The sequence below is a fragment of the Mauremys mutica genome, chromosome 15, assembly GCF_020497125.1.
Source record: "Mauremys mutica isolate MM-2020 ecotype Southern chromosome 15, ASM2049712v1, whole genome shotgun sequence".
NCBI lineage: Eukaryota > Metazoa > Chordata > Testudines > Geoemydidae > Mauremys > Mauremys mutica.
The window spans coordinates 2,943,303-2,958,475 of NC_059086.1; the positions used below are offsets into that span (position 1 = coordinate 2,943,303).

The 15,173-nt window shown below is 72.2% G+C and overlaps 2 protein-coding genes across 6 annotated transcripts in view; one reads left to right on the top strand and one right to left on the bottom strand.

The window, feature by feature from the left end:
• The window catches only part of RYR1 (ryanodine receptor 1), a 121,930-nt gene extending 114,700 nt beyond the window's left edge, over positions 1-7,230 (top strand). Inside the window, exons 90-103 of the mRNA XM_044988271.1 lie at positions 84-261; positions 364-450; positions 828-1,067; positions 1,771-1,901; positions 2,307-2,349; positions 2,680-2,810; positions 3,111-3,171; positions 3,992-4,138; positions 4,615-4,749; positions 4,912-5,068; positions 5,473-5,537; positions 5,724-5,824; positions 6,146-6,197; positions 6,707-7,230. Coding sequence (XP_044844206.1) covers positions 84-261; positions 364-450; positions 828-1,067; positions 1,771-1,901; positions 2,307-2,349; positions 2,680-2,810; positions 3,111-3,171; positions 3,992-4,138; positions 4,615-4,749; positions 4,912-5,068; positions 5,473-5,537; positions 5,724-5,824; positions 6,146-6,197; positions 6,707-6,802 — 1,624 coding nt within the window. The 3' untranslated portion in view covers positions 6,803-7,230. The remainder of the gene's footprint in view (positions 1-83; positions 262-363; positions 451-827; positions 1,068-1,770; positions 1,902-2,306; positions 2,350-2,679; positions 2,811-3,110; positions 3,172-3,991; positions 4,139-4,614; positions 4,750-4,911; positions 5,069-5,472; positions 5,538-5,723; positions 5,825-6,145; positions 6,198-6,706) is intronic.
• Positions 7,231-8,744: 1,514 nt separating this feature from the next.
• The window catches only part of MAP4K1 (mitogen-activated protein kinase kinase kinase kinase 1), a 41,520-nt gene continuing 35,091 nt past the window's right edge, over positions 8,745-15,173 (bottom strand). For all 5 annotated transcript variants that reach the window (XM_044988996.1, XM_044988994.1, XM_044988995.1 and 2 more), the window contains 13 exons: positions 14,980-15,056; positions 14,692-14,776; positions 14,261-14,337; positions 13,897-13,957; positions 13,034-13,139; positions 12,749-12,807; positions 12,237-12,340; positions 11,149-11,326; positions 10,703-10,771; positions 10,328-10,417; positions 9,707-9,777; positions 9,259-9,314; positions 8,745-8,953 (listed from right to left, as the gene is read on the bottom strand). In XM_044988996.1, coding sequence (XP_044844931.1) covers positions 8,890-8,953; positions 9,259-9,314; positions 9,707-9,777; positions 10,328-10,417; positions 10,703-10,771; positions 11,149-11,326; positions 12,237-12,340; positions 12,749-12,807; positions 13,034-13,139; positions 13,897-13,957; positions 14,261-14,337; positions 14,692-14,776; positions 14,980-15,056 — 1,097 coding nt within the window. In that variant the 3' untranslated portion in view covers positions 8,745-8,889. The remainder of the gene's footprint in view (positions 8,954-9,258; positions 9,315-9,706; positions 9,778-10,327; positions 10,418-10,702; positions 10,772-11,148; positions 11,327-12,236; positions 12,341-12,748; positions 12,808-13,033; positions 13,140-13,896; positions 13,958-14,260; positions 14,338-14,691; positions 14,777-14,979; positions 15,057-15,173) is intronic.

The window sequence follows — 15,173 nt, forward strand, 5'->3', positions numbered from 1 at the left end:
GCTTGGCGTGGGGGAGGGGTTGGATACGTGAGGGTGGGGGTGCATACCCCGCATTGCCCACCCCCCCTGCCCCCCCCCCGCAGCACGGAGAACGGGGAGAAGGCGGGGCCGGAGGAGCCAGAGGCCCCCCAGGAGCCGGCGGCCGAGGCCCCGAGGAAGCACCGGAGGAAGTCGGCCACCCCGCGGGAGCGCAAGGAGGAGCCGGCCGGCGGCAGCTCGGAGTTCTGGGCCGAGCTGGAGATCCAGAGGGTCAAGTTCCTGGTACCGTGGGGCTGGGGGAGGGGGGAGTCGGGCCGGGGGGCGGGGAGGGGAGGGCCCCCCACGGCCCAGCCACCTCGGCGCTGACCCGCTCTGTCCTTCCAGAACTACCTGTCCCGGAACTTCTACAACCTGCGCTTCCTGGCTCTGTTCCTGGCCTTCGCCATCAACTTCATCCTCCTCTTCTACAAGGTCCGGCGCCGGGGGGGGGCAGGGGGGTCTAGTGGTGAGAGCAGGGGGGGCTGGGAGCCAGGACGCCTGGGTTCTCTCCCGGCTCTGGGAGGGGAGTGGGGGCTAGTGGTGAGAGCAGGGGGGGCTGGGAGCCAGGACGCCTGGGTTCTATCCTGACTGTGGGAGGGGAGTGGGGGGCTGGTGGTTAGAGCAGGGTGGGCTGGGAGGCAGGACTCCTGGGTTCTATCTGTGGCTCTGGGAGGGGAATGGGGGCTAGTGGCTAGAGCAGGGAGGGCTGGGAGCCAGGACGCCCGGGTTGGGACTTGGGTCTGGGGGGGTTCGTGGTGCGGGGTTGGAGGGGGCGTGGCTCCCGCCCCCACGCTGTCCCTGCCACGCAGGTGTCGGACTCCCCGCCGGGCGAGGAGGAGCTGGAGGACTCCGGCTTGCTGGAGGAGCTGGCCGGGGGCTCGGGCTTCGGGGCCAGCGGCGAGGGGGCCGGGGAGGACGAGGAGGAGGACAGCGTGGTCTATTTCTTCCTGGAGGAGAGCACGGGCTACATGCAGCCCACGCTGCGGTTCCTGTCCATCACCCACACCCTGGTCGCCTTCCTCTGCATCATTGGCTACAACTGCCTCAAGGTGAGCCCCGGAGCCCCGCCCACCCGCCGCGTGGCCCCGCCCACCTGCCACGTGGCCCCGCCCACTGGCCCCAGGGCCGTGTCCAGCCGCCTGCCATGTGGCCACGCCCACCTGGCACAGGGACCCGCCCATGCGCCATGGGGCCACGCCTACCACAGGCTATGGGCATATCCCTGGGCCATGGCCCCTCCCCCCCAGACCGAGGGGCCAGCGGGTGTCCCCTCCTCAGCCAGGACCCCCACACACCCCATCGGCCCCTCAGCTGGGAGCCCCCCGCAATGCCCTGAGCCCCATTGGCCGGGAGCCCCCCGCAACGCCCTGAGCCCCCCTTGGCCGGGAGCCCCCGGCAACGCCCTGAGCCCCCCTTGGCCGGGAGCCCCCCGCGATGCCCTGACCCCCCTTAGCTGGGAGCCCCCCGCGATGCCCTGACCCCCCTTAGCTGGGAGCCCCCGGCGACGCCCTGACCCCCTTTGGGCCAGTGACCGCGGGAGCCCCCCGCGATGCCCTGAGCCCCCCTTGGCCGGGAGCCCCCCGCAACGCCCTGAGCCCCCCTTGGCCGGGAGCCCCCGGCAACGCCCTGAGCCCCCCTTGGCCGGGAGCCCCCCGCGATGCCCTGACCCCCCTTAGCTGGGAGCCCCCCGCGATGCCCTGAGCCCCCTTGGCCGGGAGCCCCCGGCGACGCCCTGACCCCCTCTCCCGGCAGGTCCCGCTGGTGATTTTCAAGCGGGAGAAGGAGCTGGCCCGCAAGCTGGAGTTCGACGGGCTCTACATCACCGACCAGCCCGAGGACGACGACATCAAGGGCCAGTGGGACCGGCTGGTGCTGAACACCCCGTGCGTGGGGGACTGGGCCTGCGGGGGGGCGGGGGCTGGGCCTGCGGGGGCGGGTCTCTGGGTTGGGGATCTGGATCTCCTGGCGCTGGAGAAGCCCCTTCCCTGCGTCAGTGCCCGGCCGCCCTGATCCCCCCCCCACCATCCATCCCAGCTGCACCCTGCCGCTCTGAGCATGGGGGGAGGGGGGCAGAAACTTGCCGGTGTCCATCCCGCCCCCCCACCAGCGTCTCCCCACTGGGCCCTTTGGGGTGGCTCAAGACTGGGGGGGCTTCCCCCCACCAGCCCCTCTCGCCTACCCCTGCACCCCTCCCACCCCCAGGCCTGCAGGGGGAGCAGAGCCCGACCCCGAGGAGCACTGCCCCCCCCAGAACCCCCCTGACACTGGGTCTCACCTCCCCACACCAGGTCCTTCCCGAGCAACTACTGGGATAAATTCGTCAAGAGAAAGGTGAGTCCCTCAGTGACCCGGGCGCGGGGCCCTTCCCCCAGGGGGCGCCGGCTCCCGTCCGGCCCCAGGGCGGGGCCCTTCCCCCATTGGGCGCCGGCTCCCGTCCGGCCCCGGGGCAGGGCGCGGGGCCCTTCCCCCATTGGGCGCCGGCTCCCACCTGGCCCCAGGGGCCGCCGGTCCCACATGGCCCCTGCGTGGGGAAGGGGGACACGGGGCCTTTCCCCCAGGGGGTGCCAGGGCAGGGGCCTGGCTGGCTGGCTGGGGGGGGGACCAGGCCTTTCTCCCTTTGCATTTGCCCTGGGGGTTCCCTCTGCCCCCCGCCCTCCGCAGGTGCTGGAGAAATACGGCGACATCTACGGGCGGGAGCGGATCGCGGAGTTACTGGGCATGGACCTGGCCAGCTTGGAGATCAGCGCCCAGACCGAGAGGAAACCCCAGCCCGACAAGTCCCTGCTGACGTGGTGAGGGGGCTGGGGGGGCGGGACTGGGAGGCCTAGGGGGCAGGGGGGGGATCCGGGGGACTGGAAGGTGGGACACTCGTGAGGCCTCGGGGGGCGGGAGGCTCAGGGAACGGGGGGTATCCGGGGGGCGGGAGGCTCAGGGGGTGGGGGGATCTGGGTGTGTGGGAGGCTCAGGGAGTGGGGGAGATTCAGGGGGTGGGGGGATCTGGGAGGAGGAAAGCTCCCGGGGGGCTCTGGGAGCGAGGGGGCTCTGGGGGGGCTCAGGGGGCTGCGGCCCGGCTCACCCTGCCGCTCCCACAGGATCACGTCCATCGACATCAAGTATCAGCTCTGGAAGTTCGGTGTCATCTTCACCAACAACGTGAGTGCAGGCCCTGGGGTGGGGGGGTCGTGGGACCCGGGGGGGAGGGGTCGTGGGATGAAGTCGTGGCACCCGGGGGGATCGTGGGACCTGGGGGGAGGGGTCGTGGGGCCCAGGGGGGAGTGGTGGGATGAAGTCGTGGCACCCGGGGGGGTCGTGGGCCCAGGGGGGGAAGTCGTGGGACCCCAGGGGGGGAGTCGTGGGATGAAGTCGTGGCAACCCGGGGGGTCGTGGGACCTGGGGGGAGGGGTCGTGGGGCCCAGGGGGGAGTTGTGGGATGAAGTCGTGGCACCCAGGGGGGTCGTGGGGCCCAGGGGGGGGGAGTCGGGGGACCCAGGGGGGGAGTCGTGGGATGAAGTCGTGGCACCCGGGGGGGTCGTGGGGCCCAGGGGGGGGAGTCGTGGGGCCCAGGGGGGAGTCGTGGGATGAAGTCGTGGCACCCGGGGGGGTCGTGGGACCCAGGGGGGGAGTCGTGGGATGAAGTCGTGGCACCCGGGGGGGTCGTGGGACCCAGGGGGGGAGTCGTGGGATGAAGTCGTGGCACCCGGGGGGGGCAGCGGGGCCCAGCGAGGGGGGCTCATGGCCGCGGGGCAGAAGGGGGGCAGGAGCCGGGGGGCAGAGGGCGCCTGTCCTGCGCTCGGCTGCCGCGGGAGTGGAGGAGGCCGGGACCAGATGCCGGGGTGAGGGGCACAGCGGTGCCGGCGGAAGGGCTGAGTATCTCCTGGCCCTCAGCCACGCGGCCCGTCCCTGCCCTGAGCTGGGGGGAGACCTGGGGATCCCCCCCACCCCCCCGTCCCAGCCCCTGTCCCCTCCCCCGCAGTCCTTCCTCTACCTGGTCTGGTACATGGTCATGTCCCTGCTCGGCCACTACAACAACTTCTTCTTCGCCGCCCACCTGCTGGACATCGCCATGGGCGTCAAGACGCTGCGCACCATCCTCTCCTCCGTCACCCACAACGGCAAGCAGGTGGGGCCGGGCCGGGGGCACCGGGCGGGGGGGGCCACGCGGGGGACCCCTGGCGCCCGCCCCCAGCTGGCAATGAGCATGGGGGGCCATGCTGGCAGGCAGGCAGGGGCCCGGCCGGGTGCTTTCCGGCGGCAGTACCAGCCCCCCCGTGCCCCCCCAGTGGGCAGTGGGGGTGGGGGGGCAGGTGGGGGGCAGGGCAGGCTCTCTCCGGCGGCAGTACCAGCCCCCCAGTGGGCGATGGGGGTGGGGGTGGGGGGCAGGCGGGGGGCAGGCCGGGCTCTCTCCGGCGGCAGTACCAGCCCCCCAGTGGGCGATGGGGGTGGGGGTGGGGGGCAGGCGGGGGGCAGGCCGGGCTCTCTCCGGCGGCAGTACCAGCCCCCCCGTACCTCCCAGTGGGCGATAGGGGTGGGGGGGGCAGGCGGGGGGCAGGCCAGGCTCTCTCCGGCGGCAGTACCAGCCCCCCCGTGCCCCCCCAGCTGGCGATGACGGTGGGGCTGCTGGCCGTGGTCGTCTACCTCTACACCGTGGTGGCCTTTAACTTCTTCCGCAAGTTCTACAACAAGAGCGAGGACGAGGACGAGCCAGACATGAAATGTGACGACATGATGACGGTGAGCGGGGGGGGGGTTACTCCGGGTGGGGGGGGGACCTTGTCCTGGGGATCCACTGCCCTGTGCATGGGGGGGGGTTGCTCTGATGGCTCCAGGGGAGGCCTCTAGGTCCCCCCCGTCTGACCCGTCGGGCACCCCTCACCCCACTGTGTCTCCCCCCAGTGCTACCTGTTCCACATGTACGTGGGGGTGCGGGCGGGCGGGGGCATCGGGGACGAGATCGAGGACCCGGCCGGCGACGAGTACGAGCTTTACCGCGTGGTGTTCGACATCACCTTCTTCTTCTTCGTCATTGTCATCCTGCTGGCCATCATCCAGGGTGAGCGGGGAGCCGGGAGGGGGGCTGAGCTGGGGGCTGCATGGGGGTGAGTGGGGCGGGGGTGCTGGGCTGGAGGGTGAATGGAGTGGGGGCGCTGGGCTGGGGGCTGCATGGGGGGTGAGTGGGGTGGGGGCGCTGGGTGGGGGGGTGAGCCAGGAGGGGTGCTGAGCTGGGGGCTGCATGAGGGTGAGTGGGGTGGGGGCGCTGGGCTGGGGGCTGCATGGGGGGTGAACAGGGTGGGGGTGCCAGGCTCGGGGGGTGGACGGGACGCTGTGCCTGGGGCACCATGTCAGCTGTGGGCGCAGGGGTGTGAGGGGGGGCCAGGCCCCGCTCCTGCGTGGGGGGGGTTGGGTAGGCTGCCCCCCAGGCGACTCGGGGGGCCCTCACCCCCTCTCTCTGCCCAGGCCTGATCATCGACGCCTTCGGGGAGCTGCGCGACCAGCAGGAGCAGGTGAAGGAGGACATGGAGGTGAGTGACACCCCCACCCGCACCCCCACCCGTACCGGGTCTGTGGGAGCGGCCGGCTCAGCCCCCGGGTGGGTTCCGTGTCTGGGGGGCCGGCGCTGAGCCCTAGCCAATCCCCACCCTGCCCCTTAGAGGGGGGAGGGGGAGCCAGGACACCTGGGTTCTCATCCCTGCGGCCCCCCCCCACAGACCAAGTGCTTCATCTGCGGCATCGGCAGCGACTATTTCGACACGACGCCGCACGGCTTCGAGAGCCACACGCTGGAGGAGCACAACCTGGCCAACTACATGTGAGCGGGGGCGGGGCCTGGGGCAGGGGGTGGAGCCTTGGGCGGGGCCTGGGGCAGGGGCGGGGCCAAGATCATGGGGGGCAGGGGGTGGGGCAAGACCAGGGGCGGAGCCTTGGGCGGGGCCTGGGAGAGGCAGGGGTGGGGCTATCTCTGTGTGACTGCGGGGCCCTGCCCCCTCCACCCCCCAAAAACCTGGGGCATGTTAACCCCTTCCTGGCCCTGCAGCTCCCAAGTGTGTGATGCTCATGGGGTTAAATTGGGGGGGACGGGGGGGGCTGTGCCTTGAGCCCCTGGGATCTGACCCCCCCCTCGCTCCCCCAGGTTCTTCCTGATGTATCTCATCAACAAGGACGAGACGGAGCACACGGGCCAGGTGAGCCCCCCCGCACCAGGCAGCTGGGGGTACGGGGAAGGGGGGTACGGGCTGGAGGATCCCGTGGGTCGGCCCCACAGGTGGGGGGAGGGGGATACGGGCTGGAGGATCCCGTGGGTCGGCCCCACCGGGCGGGAGAGGAGGATACGGGCTGGAGGATCCCACGGGTCGGCCCCACGCGGGGGGAGGGGGATACAGGCTGGAGGATCCCACGGGTCGGCCCCACAGGTGGGGAAGGGGGATACGGGCTGGAGGATCCCGTGGGTCAGCCCCACGGGGGGGAAGGGGGATACGGGCTGGAGGATCCCGTGGGTCGGCCCCACGGGCGGGAAAGGGGGATACGGGCTGGAGGATCCTGTGGGTCGGCCCCACGGAGGACGGGGATACGGGCTGGAGGATCCTGCGGGTCTGACCCCTAGGCTCTGAGAGGGGCCACCTGCCCCAGGTAAGGATTGGGGTGTAGCTGAGGGAGCTGCCCCCCAGCCCCCTAACCCCCCTGCCCCCCGCAGGAGTCCTACGTCTGGAAGATGTACCAGGAGCGCTGCTGGGATTTCTTCCCCGCCGGCGACTGCTTCCGCAAGCAATACGAAGACCAGCTGGGCTAGGGACGCCTGCCCCCCCCCCCAGCACAGACCCCCCCAGTGCCCCCTTGGGGGGCGCCAGGGCTAGGGGGCGGCTGGTCCTCGGGGGGGCACCGCTGCTGCTAATCTCCCCCCACGACCCCTCCTGCCGGCGTCTCCCCCCGGCAGGGCCAGACACTGAACCCACCCGGGGGGGCAGAGTGTGGGGCAGAGGCCAGGTGGGGGTTGGGCTGTCGCTGACACCCCCTGGGCCCACCTTGATCCCCCCGGTCTCCGCCTGTGGGTGTTCCTGGGGGGGGGGGGCTGATCCCAAGTGCCTTTTTATAGCTGCCCCCCATCAGGGGCCCGTGCAGGGACACCCCCTACGTGGGGGGGGGGGTGAGATGGGCCGGGGCCTGCAGGGGGCAGCGCTAGGCCCAACCCCCGTTTCCTGGTCAATAAACGAGGTGATTGATGGCTGCACCCGCCCTGAGCCGCCTCCTTCCTGCAGCTGCGGGGAGCGGCACGGACCCCCCCCCCCCTTTGCACGGCGACCGCGCCTGGGTTCCGTCGCTGGAGGGGATGGGCGCCCGGACGCCTGGGTTCCGTCACTGGAGGGGGATGGGCGCCCGGACGCCTGGGTTCCGTCGCTGGAGCGGGATGGGCGCCCATGCGCCTGGGTTCCGTCACTGGAGGGGATGGGCGCCCGGACGCCTGGGTTCCGTCGCTGGAGCGGGATGGATGCCCGGACGCCTGGGTTCCGTCGCTGGAGCGGGATGGGCGCCCGGGCGCCTGGGTTCCGTCGCTGGAGCGGGATGGGCGCCCGGGCGCCTGGGCTCCGTCGCTGGAGCGGGATGGGCGCCCGGGCGCCTGGGCTCCGTCGCTGGAGCGGGATGGGCGCCCGGGCGCCTGGGTTCCGTCCCTGGAGCGGGATGGGCGCCCGGACGCCTGGGTTCCGTCCCTGGAGCGGGATGGGCGCCCATGCGCCTGGGTTCCGTCGCTGGAGCGGGTTGGGTGCCCGGACTCCTGGGTTCCATCGCTGGAGGGGGATGGGAGCCCGGACTCCTGGGTTCCATCGCTGGAGGGGGATGGGTGCCCGGGCACCTGGGCTCCGTCGCTGGGAGAGGAGGAGCGCCCGGGTTCTGTTTTTGACACACACATCCCGGAGGGGGATGGGCACCCAGATCCCTGGGTTCTGTCGCTGACCCCTTGGGAGGGATGAGCCCAGACACCTGTCGCTGGAAGGCGATGGGCACCCGGATTCCTGGGTTCTGTCGCTGACCCCAGACACCTGTCGCTGGAAGGCGATGGGCACCCGGATGCCTGGGTTCTGTCGTGGAGGGGGATGGGCGCCTGGACACCTGGGTTCTGGCTCTGCTGTCATTTTACAAATGGCCCCCCCGCCCCAGCCTGCCTAGTCCCCTACTGGGTCCACCCCCGAGTGAGGCAGCCCAGCAGCCTTGGGGTGGGGGTGGGGGGGGTGGATCTGGGCATTTGCTGCAGAAGAGCTGGGGGGGGATGGCCTGCCACCCCCCCGACACACATGGCCCAGGGTTGGGGGGTGCATTACTGGGGACCACCCAGCAGCTTGGGGGGGGGTGCACACAGGCTGGGGGTGTCTCCTGTGCTGAGGGCTCTGACCACTGTAGTGAGGGAGGGGTGGTGGGTTGCCCCCCCCTTTATCCGGGGGGGGGGGGGAGAAAACAGCCAAGTGAGGATTTTCCTACTTTTTTCCTGAATAATTACAGACACAGTATGGAAAATGGGGTGAAACGGTGACACCCCTGGGGCACGCTCAGCCCCCCCGTCCATGCAGCGTGGGGGCACGCTCAGCCCCCCCCAGTCCGTGCAGCGTGGGGTGCACTCAGCCCCCCCCCAGTCCGTGCAGCGTGGGGGCACGCTCAGCCCCCCCCAGTCTGTGCAGCGTGGGGTGCACTCAGCCCCCCCCAGTCTGTGCAGCGTGGGGGCACGCTCAGCCCCCCCCAGTCCGTGCAGCGTGGGGGCACCGGGGGCCGATTCTCCGACGTGGCCCACATGGCTGGGTGGGTCCTTGGCCCGGGGGGGGCGGGGTGGCTCGCTGGGGAAGATCAGCTTCTCGGGGGGTGAGGCCGACCCCCCCACGGCTGGGGCTGTCACTCCTGGACGTAGAGGTTGCTGTGGGTGTCGTCCATGGGGCGCGTCTCCAAAACGACGGTGCTGGGGGGGGGTAGAGCGGGGTCAGGCAGCCGATGGCCCCTGACACCCCCACAGCCCCCCGTTCTTATGAGCCAGGGCCCCAGAGGGTCGTGGCCATTGGATTTGTTCCCCCCAAAACGGGTGACCCTGATCTGTGGGTGCCTGGGGGGGAGGGGAGTTGACCCCTACCTGTGGGTGCCCGGGGGGGTGACCCTGAGCTGTAGGTGCCCCAGGGGGGTGTGGATCCCCTATCTGGGGGTGCCCGGGGAGGGGAGGGGGGTTGGCCCCTATCTGGGGGTGCCCGGGGAGGGGGGGTTGACCCCTACCTGTGGGTGCCCAGCAGGCGGAAGGTGCAGCGTTGGTCCCGCAGCTCCTTGATCAGCTACAAGAGACAGCAGGGCATGGGGGGGGCACTGCCGGGAGGGGCCGTCGCAATGACCCCCCCCCCCCGCCCCCCACAGACACCCCCACCTTCTCCCACCCGCTGCCACTGCCCCGGGAGCTGGATCATCCCCTGCCCCCCCTCCTTGGCCCTCTCCGCCCAGGCGACCCACACTGGGGCGGGGGTGCCTGGCACGAGGAGTGTTCCCTGGGGGGGGAGGCCTCAGCACAGAGTGGGGGGAGGTGTTGGGGGGAGCCGAGTCCGTGGGCCAGTCAGAGCTGGGGGAGGATTCGGGGGGGGGCTGGGTTGGGAGGAGCCGAGTCCGTGGGCCAGTCCGGGCTGGGAGGGGCTCAAGGGGGCAGGGGGTGACACGGGGGGGCAGGGTGCCGTACCTGTGCCGATGCGAAGTCCCACACCTGCACCCCGTGGCGCCAGAAAGCCTGCAGGCAGTTCTGCCCCAGCGCTGCGGGAGAGGGGAGCCGGGTCAGCCCATGTGCCCAGCACCCCCCAGCTCACCCCCAATGCAGCATCCAGAGGGCAGAGCACGGAGCTGCAGCCAAGATGCAGCTGGCTCTGGGGCGTGGGGCCGGTCACCCAGGGCCCCCGCCCCCGACGCTGAAATGCGGCCGGCTCTGGGGCGTGGGGCCGGTCACCCAGGGCCCCCGCCCCCGACGCTGAAATGCGGCCGGCTCTGGAGCGCGGGGCCGGTCACCCCGGGCCCCCGCCCCCGACGCTGAAATGCGGCCGGCTCTGGGGTGTGGGGCCGGTCACCCAGGGGCCCCGCCCCCGATGCTGAAATGCGGCCGGCTCTCGGGCGTGGGGCCGGTCACCCAGGGGTCCCCACCCCCGACGCTGAAATGCGGCCGGCTCTGGGGTGTGGGGCTGGTTAGAGGGGGCCCCGCTCGCTGAGACACAGCCCTTGGGGGGGGCAGCACTGTCCAACAGCCCCCCCAGTCCCACTGCCCGGCTGGCGGAGACAGGAAGTGGGGGGCCCGCAGCCCACCCCAACCCACCTATGGTCTCCACGGCGACGTCGAAGGTGATGTTGGGGGCCGGCAGCTTCCGCAGCAGGGTGCCCTGCAGGGTGACGATCCTCACGCTCCCTGGGGGGCAGAGCGGGGGGGGGGATCAGGGTCTGGAGCTGGTGCCCCTCCCTCCCCAGCCACCCCCCCATATGCAACCGATGACCCCCCACCACCAATGTGCACGGCCTCCCCCCTCTCGTGCTCCATCCCCCCCCCACCAGACCCCGCAATGTGCACGGCCTCCTCCCCCTCGTGCTCCGTTCCCCCCGTCCCCCAGCCGGACCCCCCCATATGCGACCAATGCCCCCCCTGCCCCCAATGTACATGGCCGCCTCCTCCCCCACACGCTCTGCCCCCACTCACTGTCCAGCAGCACCAGCACCGTCTCGCTGTCCACCTGGCTCACCTGGACCGGCCCGGGGCAGGACACGTCTGTGGAGAGACCGGGCCGGGCTGAGCCGAGACGGGGCCTGGACCGAGGGGGGGGGTCGCACACGTGGCCCCCCCCAGCCCCCCTGTGTCCCCCACACCTGGCACATGGCACCTGCAGCCCCCACACAGCCCCCCCCCCGCAGCCCTGGCCCCTGAATCAGCCCCCCCCACACAGCCCCCCCCCCCATCAGCCCAGCCCCCCCAGGCTGACACACAGCCCCCCCCACCCGACACAGCCCCTCCCCACTGCCCCTGTGTCCCCCACACCTGGCGCCCCCCCCGCAGCCCCTGAATCAGCCCCCCCCACACAGCCCCCCCCCCGGCTGGCACACAGCCCCCCCAGCCCCGCCCCGCCCCGCCCCGCGGCGCCCCCTTACCGGCGCCGGTGTGGGTGAACCAGGAGGTGAGGGAGTTGAGGTTGATGGTGTGGAAGTGGACGGGCTGGGCGGGCGAGGGGCCCGGGCTCACCCCGATGCACACGGCCGGGTACTCGTCCCCCGGCGCCACCAGCATCGCGAAGACGGGCAGGGGGGTGGGCAGCGGGAAGTCGAAGTGCTGGGGGGGGACGGGTGCCCGGGTGAGAGGGGCAGAGAGGGGCCCCTGAGAGCTGGAGGGGCCAAGGAACCTCGTGGGGGGGGCGCTGGGAGCACGGGGGGGGGCGAGGGCCCAAGCGGTGACAGCCCCCAGCCTCCACCCCCCCTACCCGCCACCCCCAGCCCCTACCTCACCCCACCCCCCAGCCCCCCTACCCGCCACCCCCAGCCCCACTCCCACCCCCAGCCCCTACCTCACCCCACTCCCACCCCCACCCCCCTTACCCGCCACCCTCAGCCCCCCACCTCAACCCACCCCCAGCCCCCCTCACCTCACCTCACCCCCCACCTCCCTTACCCACCACCCCCAGACCCCACCTCACGCCCACCCCCTTACCCGCTACCCCCAGCCCCTCACCTCAACCCCTCACCCCCCCACCACCCCCAGCCCTCACCTCACCCCACTCTCATCCCCCAGCACCTCATCTAACCCCCCCACCCCCTTACCTGCCACCCCCAGCACCCTCTTACCCACCACCCCAGCCCCCCATCTCACCCCCACCCCCCTTACCCGCTACCCCCAGCCCCTCACCTCAACCCCTCACCCCCCCACCACCCCCAGCCCCCACCTCACCCCATTCCCAGCTCCTAACCTCACCCCCCAGTCCCTACCTCACCCTACTCCCACCCCCCAGCACCTCACCTCACCCCCACCCCCCTTACCTGCCACCCCCAGCCCCCCCCTTACCCACCACCCCAGCCCCTCACCTCAACCCCTCACCCCCCCACCTCACCCCACTCCCATCCCCCAGCACCTCACCTCACCTCACCCCCCACCCCCTTATCCACCACCCCCAGCCCCCCACCTCACCCCACTCCTACCCCCCAGCTCCCCTGCCCCCCCCCACTTCACCCCCCCGGGGGGTCCCTACCTTCACCAGCATGAACTTCTGCATGGGCTCGTACCACTGGAGCAGGACCACGCTGGCCTCCAGCGCCCCGCACAGGTAGTGGCAGCCGCTCCGCGCGTGCCGGGCTGTGGGGAGCAGGGGGGGAGTCGGGGGGGCGGGCTGTGAGGAGAGGGATTCCGGGGGTGCAGGGGGCTGTGCTGTGGGGAGCGAGTGTCTGGGGTGGAGCAGGTGTAGGGGGCACAGGGGGGTCTGGGGTCACAGGGGGGGTCTGGGAGTTTTGGGGGGCACATGGGTGTCCAGGGGGCACATGGGGGTCCTGGCAGTTTGGGGGGAGCAGGGGGTTCTGGGGCAGTTCAGGGGGGGCCAGGAGGTTTGGGGGTGCAAGGCGTTTAGGGGAACAGGGGGGTCCGGGGGTGCTGGGGGCCACAGGGGGTCCAGGACAGTGCAGGGGGGTCCCAGGCAGCGCAGGGAGGCCTGGGGGGCGCAGGGGGGTCCGGGGCAGCGCAGGGGGGCCCCGGGAGGGCGTTACTCACCCACACAGCAGGCCCGGCAGCCCTTGGTATCGGGGATCTTCGTGGAGGTGGCGTTTTTCCTGCGGAGCAGAGCGCAGCCGGCTGAGGGGGGCAGCCTGAGGGGCCCCCGGGGGCACCAGCCGCTGGGCACCGGGGGCACCGGGGGTCTCGCCCGCTCTAGGATGGGGCGGGGCTGGGAGCTGGCCATGCAGCAATGTGGGACCTGGGCTCCCAGCCCCCCACGGAAGGGCAGGGGGTTGCCCCCAGGTATCCGACCCCCCCGCCCTGCCCCGGGCCCCGCGGTACCTGGGCAGCAGCCGGTGGGGGGCGATGTGCACGCCGGGGCGCTGCTCCCTCTTGCTCTGCTCGTACAGGCTGGTCAGGCTGTGGGAGTACAGATGGGGGGTCTTCCCTGCGGGGGGGGGGGGGTCAGCCGGGGCTCAGCCCTCTGGGAGAGACTGGGACCCCCCCAGCTGTGCCGGTGCCCCTCACTCCCGACCTGCAGCCCCTGCTAGCCCAGCCCTGCACCCCCCCAGCTGTGCCGGTGCCCCTCACTCCCGACCCGCAGCCCCCTGGTACCCAGCCCTGGGCTCCCCCCAGCCCTGCCGGTGCCCCTCACTCCCGACCCACAGCCCCCTGGTACCCAGCCCTGGGCTCCCCCCAGCCCTGCCGGTGCCCCTCACTCCCGACCCGCAGCCCCCTGGTACCCAGCCCTGGGCTCCCCCCAGCTCTGCCGGTGCCCCTCACTCCCGACCCGCAGCCCCCTGGTACCCAGCCCTGGGCTCCCCCCAGCTCTGCCGGTGCCCCTCACTCCCGACCCGCAGCCCCCTGGTACCCAGCCCTGGGCTCCCCCCAGCCCTGCCGGTGCCCCTCACTCCCGACCCGCAGCCCCCTGGTACCCAGCCCTGGGCTCCCCCCAGCTCTGCCGGTGCCCCTCACTCCCGACCCGCAGCCCCCTGGTACCCAGCCCTGGGCTCCCCCCAGCTCTGCCGGTGCCCCTCACTCCCGACCCGCAGCCCCCTGGTACCCAGCCCTGGGCTCCCCCCAGCTGTGCCGGTGCCCCTCACTCCCGACCCGCAGCCCCCTGTACCCTGCCCCACAGCCCCCGTGTCCGAGCCGCCCCAGACAGGGTGGAGGCCCCGCTGGCCGGGCTCGGCCCCCCGGCTCACCCGAGATGGACATGAGCACGTTGCCGATGGAGTAGACCCAGGAGGTGCGGCTGTGGTAGAGCTGCCAGAGAGGAGACGGGGTCAGCGGGTCTGTCCGGCCACCGCCAGGGGGCGCCAGCGAGTCCCTCCCCCCCCCGCCCCACGGCCGACTCAGCCCCACCTCCTTCTCCCCTCTCTGCCCCATAGACTGTACTGCCCCCTGCCCCTCCCCCCCTCCCCGCCCCATAGACTGTACTGCCCCCACCCCACTGGCCATACTGCCCCCTGCCCCTCCTCCCCTCCCAGAGGTTGTACTGCCTCCTCTAGCCGCACCTCCCAGGTAAGTGGGTACCAGAGACTCCCCCCCCCCCCCCGCCGCTCTCACCAGCTCCAACGTGGCCTCCGGCTCGCTGCGGTTCAGGGTGAAGATCCCCTCCTCGGCCCCCAGGATCAGGTGTGGGTCTGGAAGGGAGGGGGAGGGAGTTGGGGCAGTGGGAGGGGATGTGGGGGGGGCAGGAGGAGATTTGAACCTGGCACTGCCCGGATCTCGGGGGGGGGGAAGGGCGCTGGGGTCCGGTCGCAAGTCCAGGCCTGTCCATCCATTGAGGGGGGAGGGAGCCAGGCAGAGGGGCCCCCCTGCCATGGGAGCTGCCCCCCCATGCCCTCCCCCTATCTTGGAGCCTCCTGCACCCTGCCCACCCCCCACCTTGGTCCCTCTCACTGCCTGCCCCCCCAGAGCCCCCATCCCCCCCCGACCCCCATGCCCCCTGGTGCCCCCATCCCCCGTCTCCCCCCATCCCCCCCATGCCCCCCTACCTTGGGTGCTGGGGTGCGTCCAGGTGGCCGTGGCCGTGATGCGCAGGGGGCAGCCGTTAAAGACCTTCTTGAAGAGGGATCCATCCTGGGGGATGAGCAGCAACGGGGGTTGAGTGGCTCCAGGCCCTGGCCCCATCCCCCACAAGCCCCCCCAACAACCTCCCCCCCCCACCTCTCACTCCCAGGCTGCTGGGTCCGGTGCATGGTCAGGAGCCGGAGCCGAGCTGGAGCCAGGGGGTACAGAGAGCCCGAGACGCGGTCCCCTGCCTGCCCTGGGGGGGGTCTCACCTGTCTCCGTTTCTTCTCTGTCTTGGGGGGCAGGACGGGGGGCTCCTCGCTCCGGGGTCCGGGCCACAGGGTGGGATCTGGGGATGGGGTGAAGATCAAAGGGCGCCTGTGTCACTCTGGCCTGGCTCCCCGAGCCCCCAGACCCAACACCCGCCCCACGGAGAGGTGCCCCGAGGGCTGCACTCAGCCTCAGT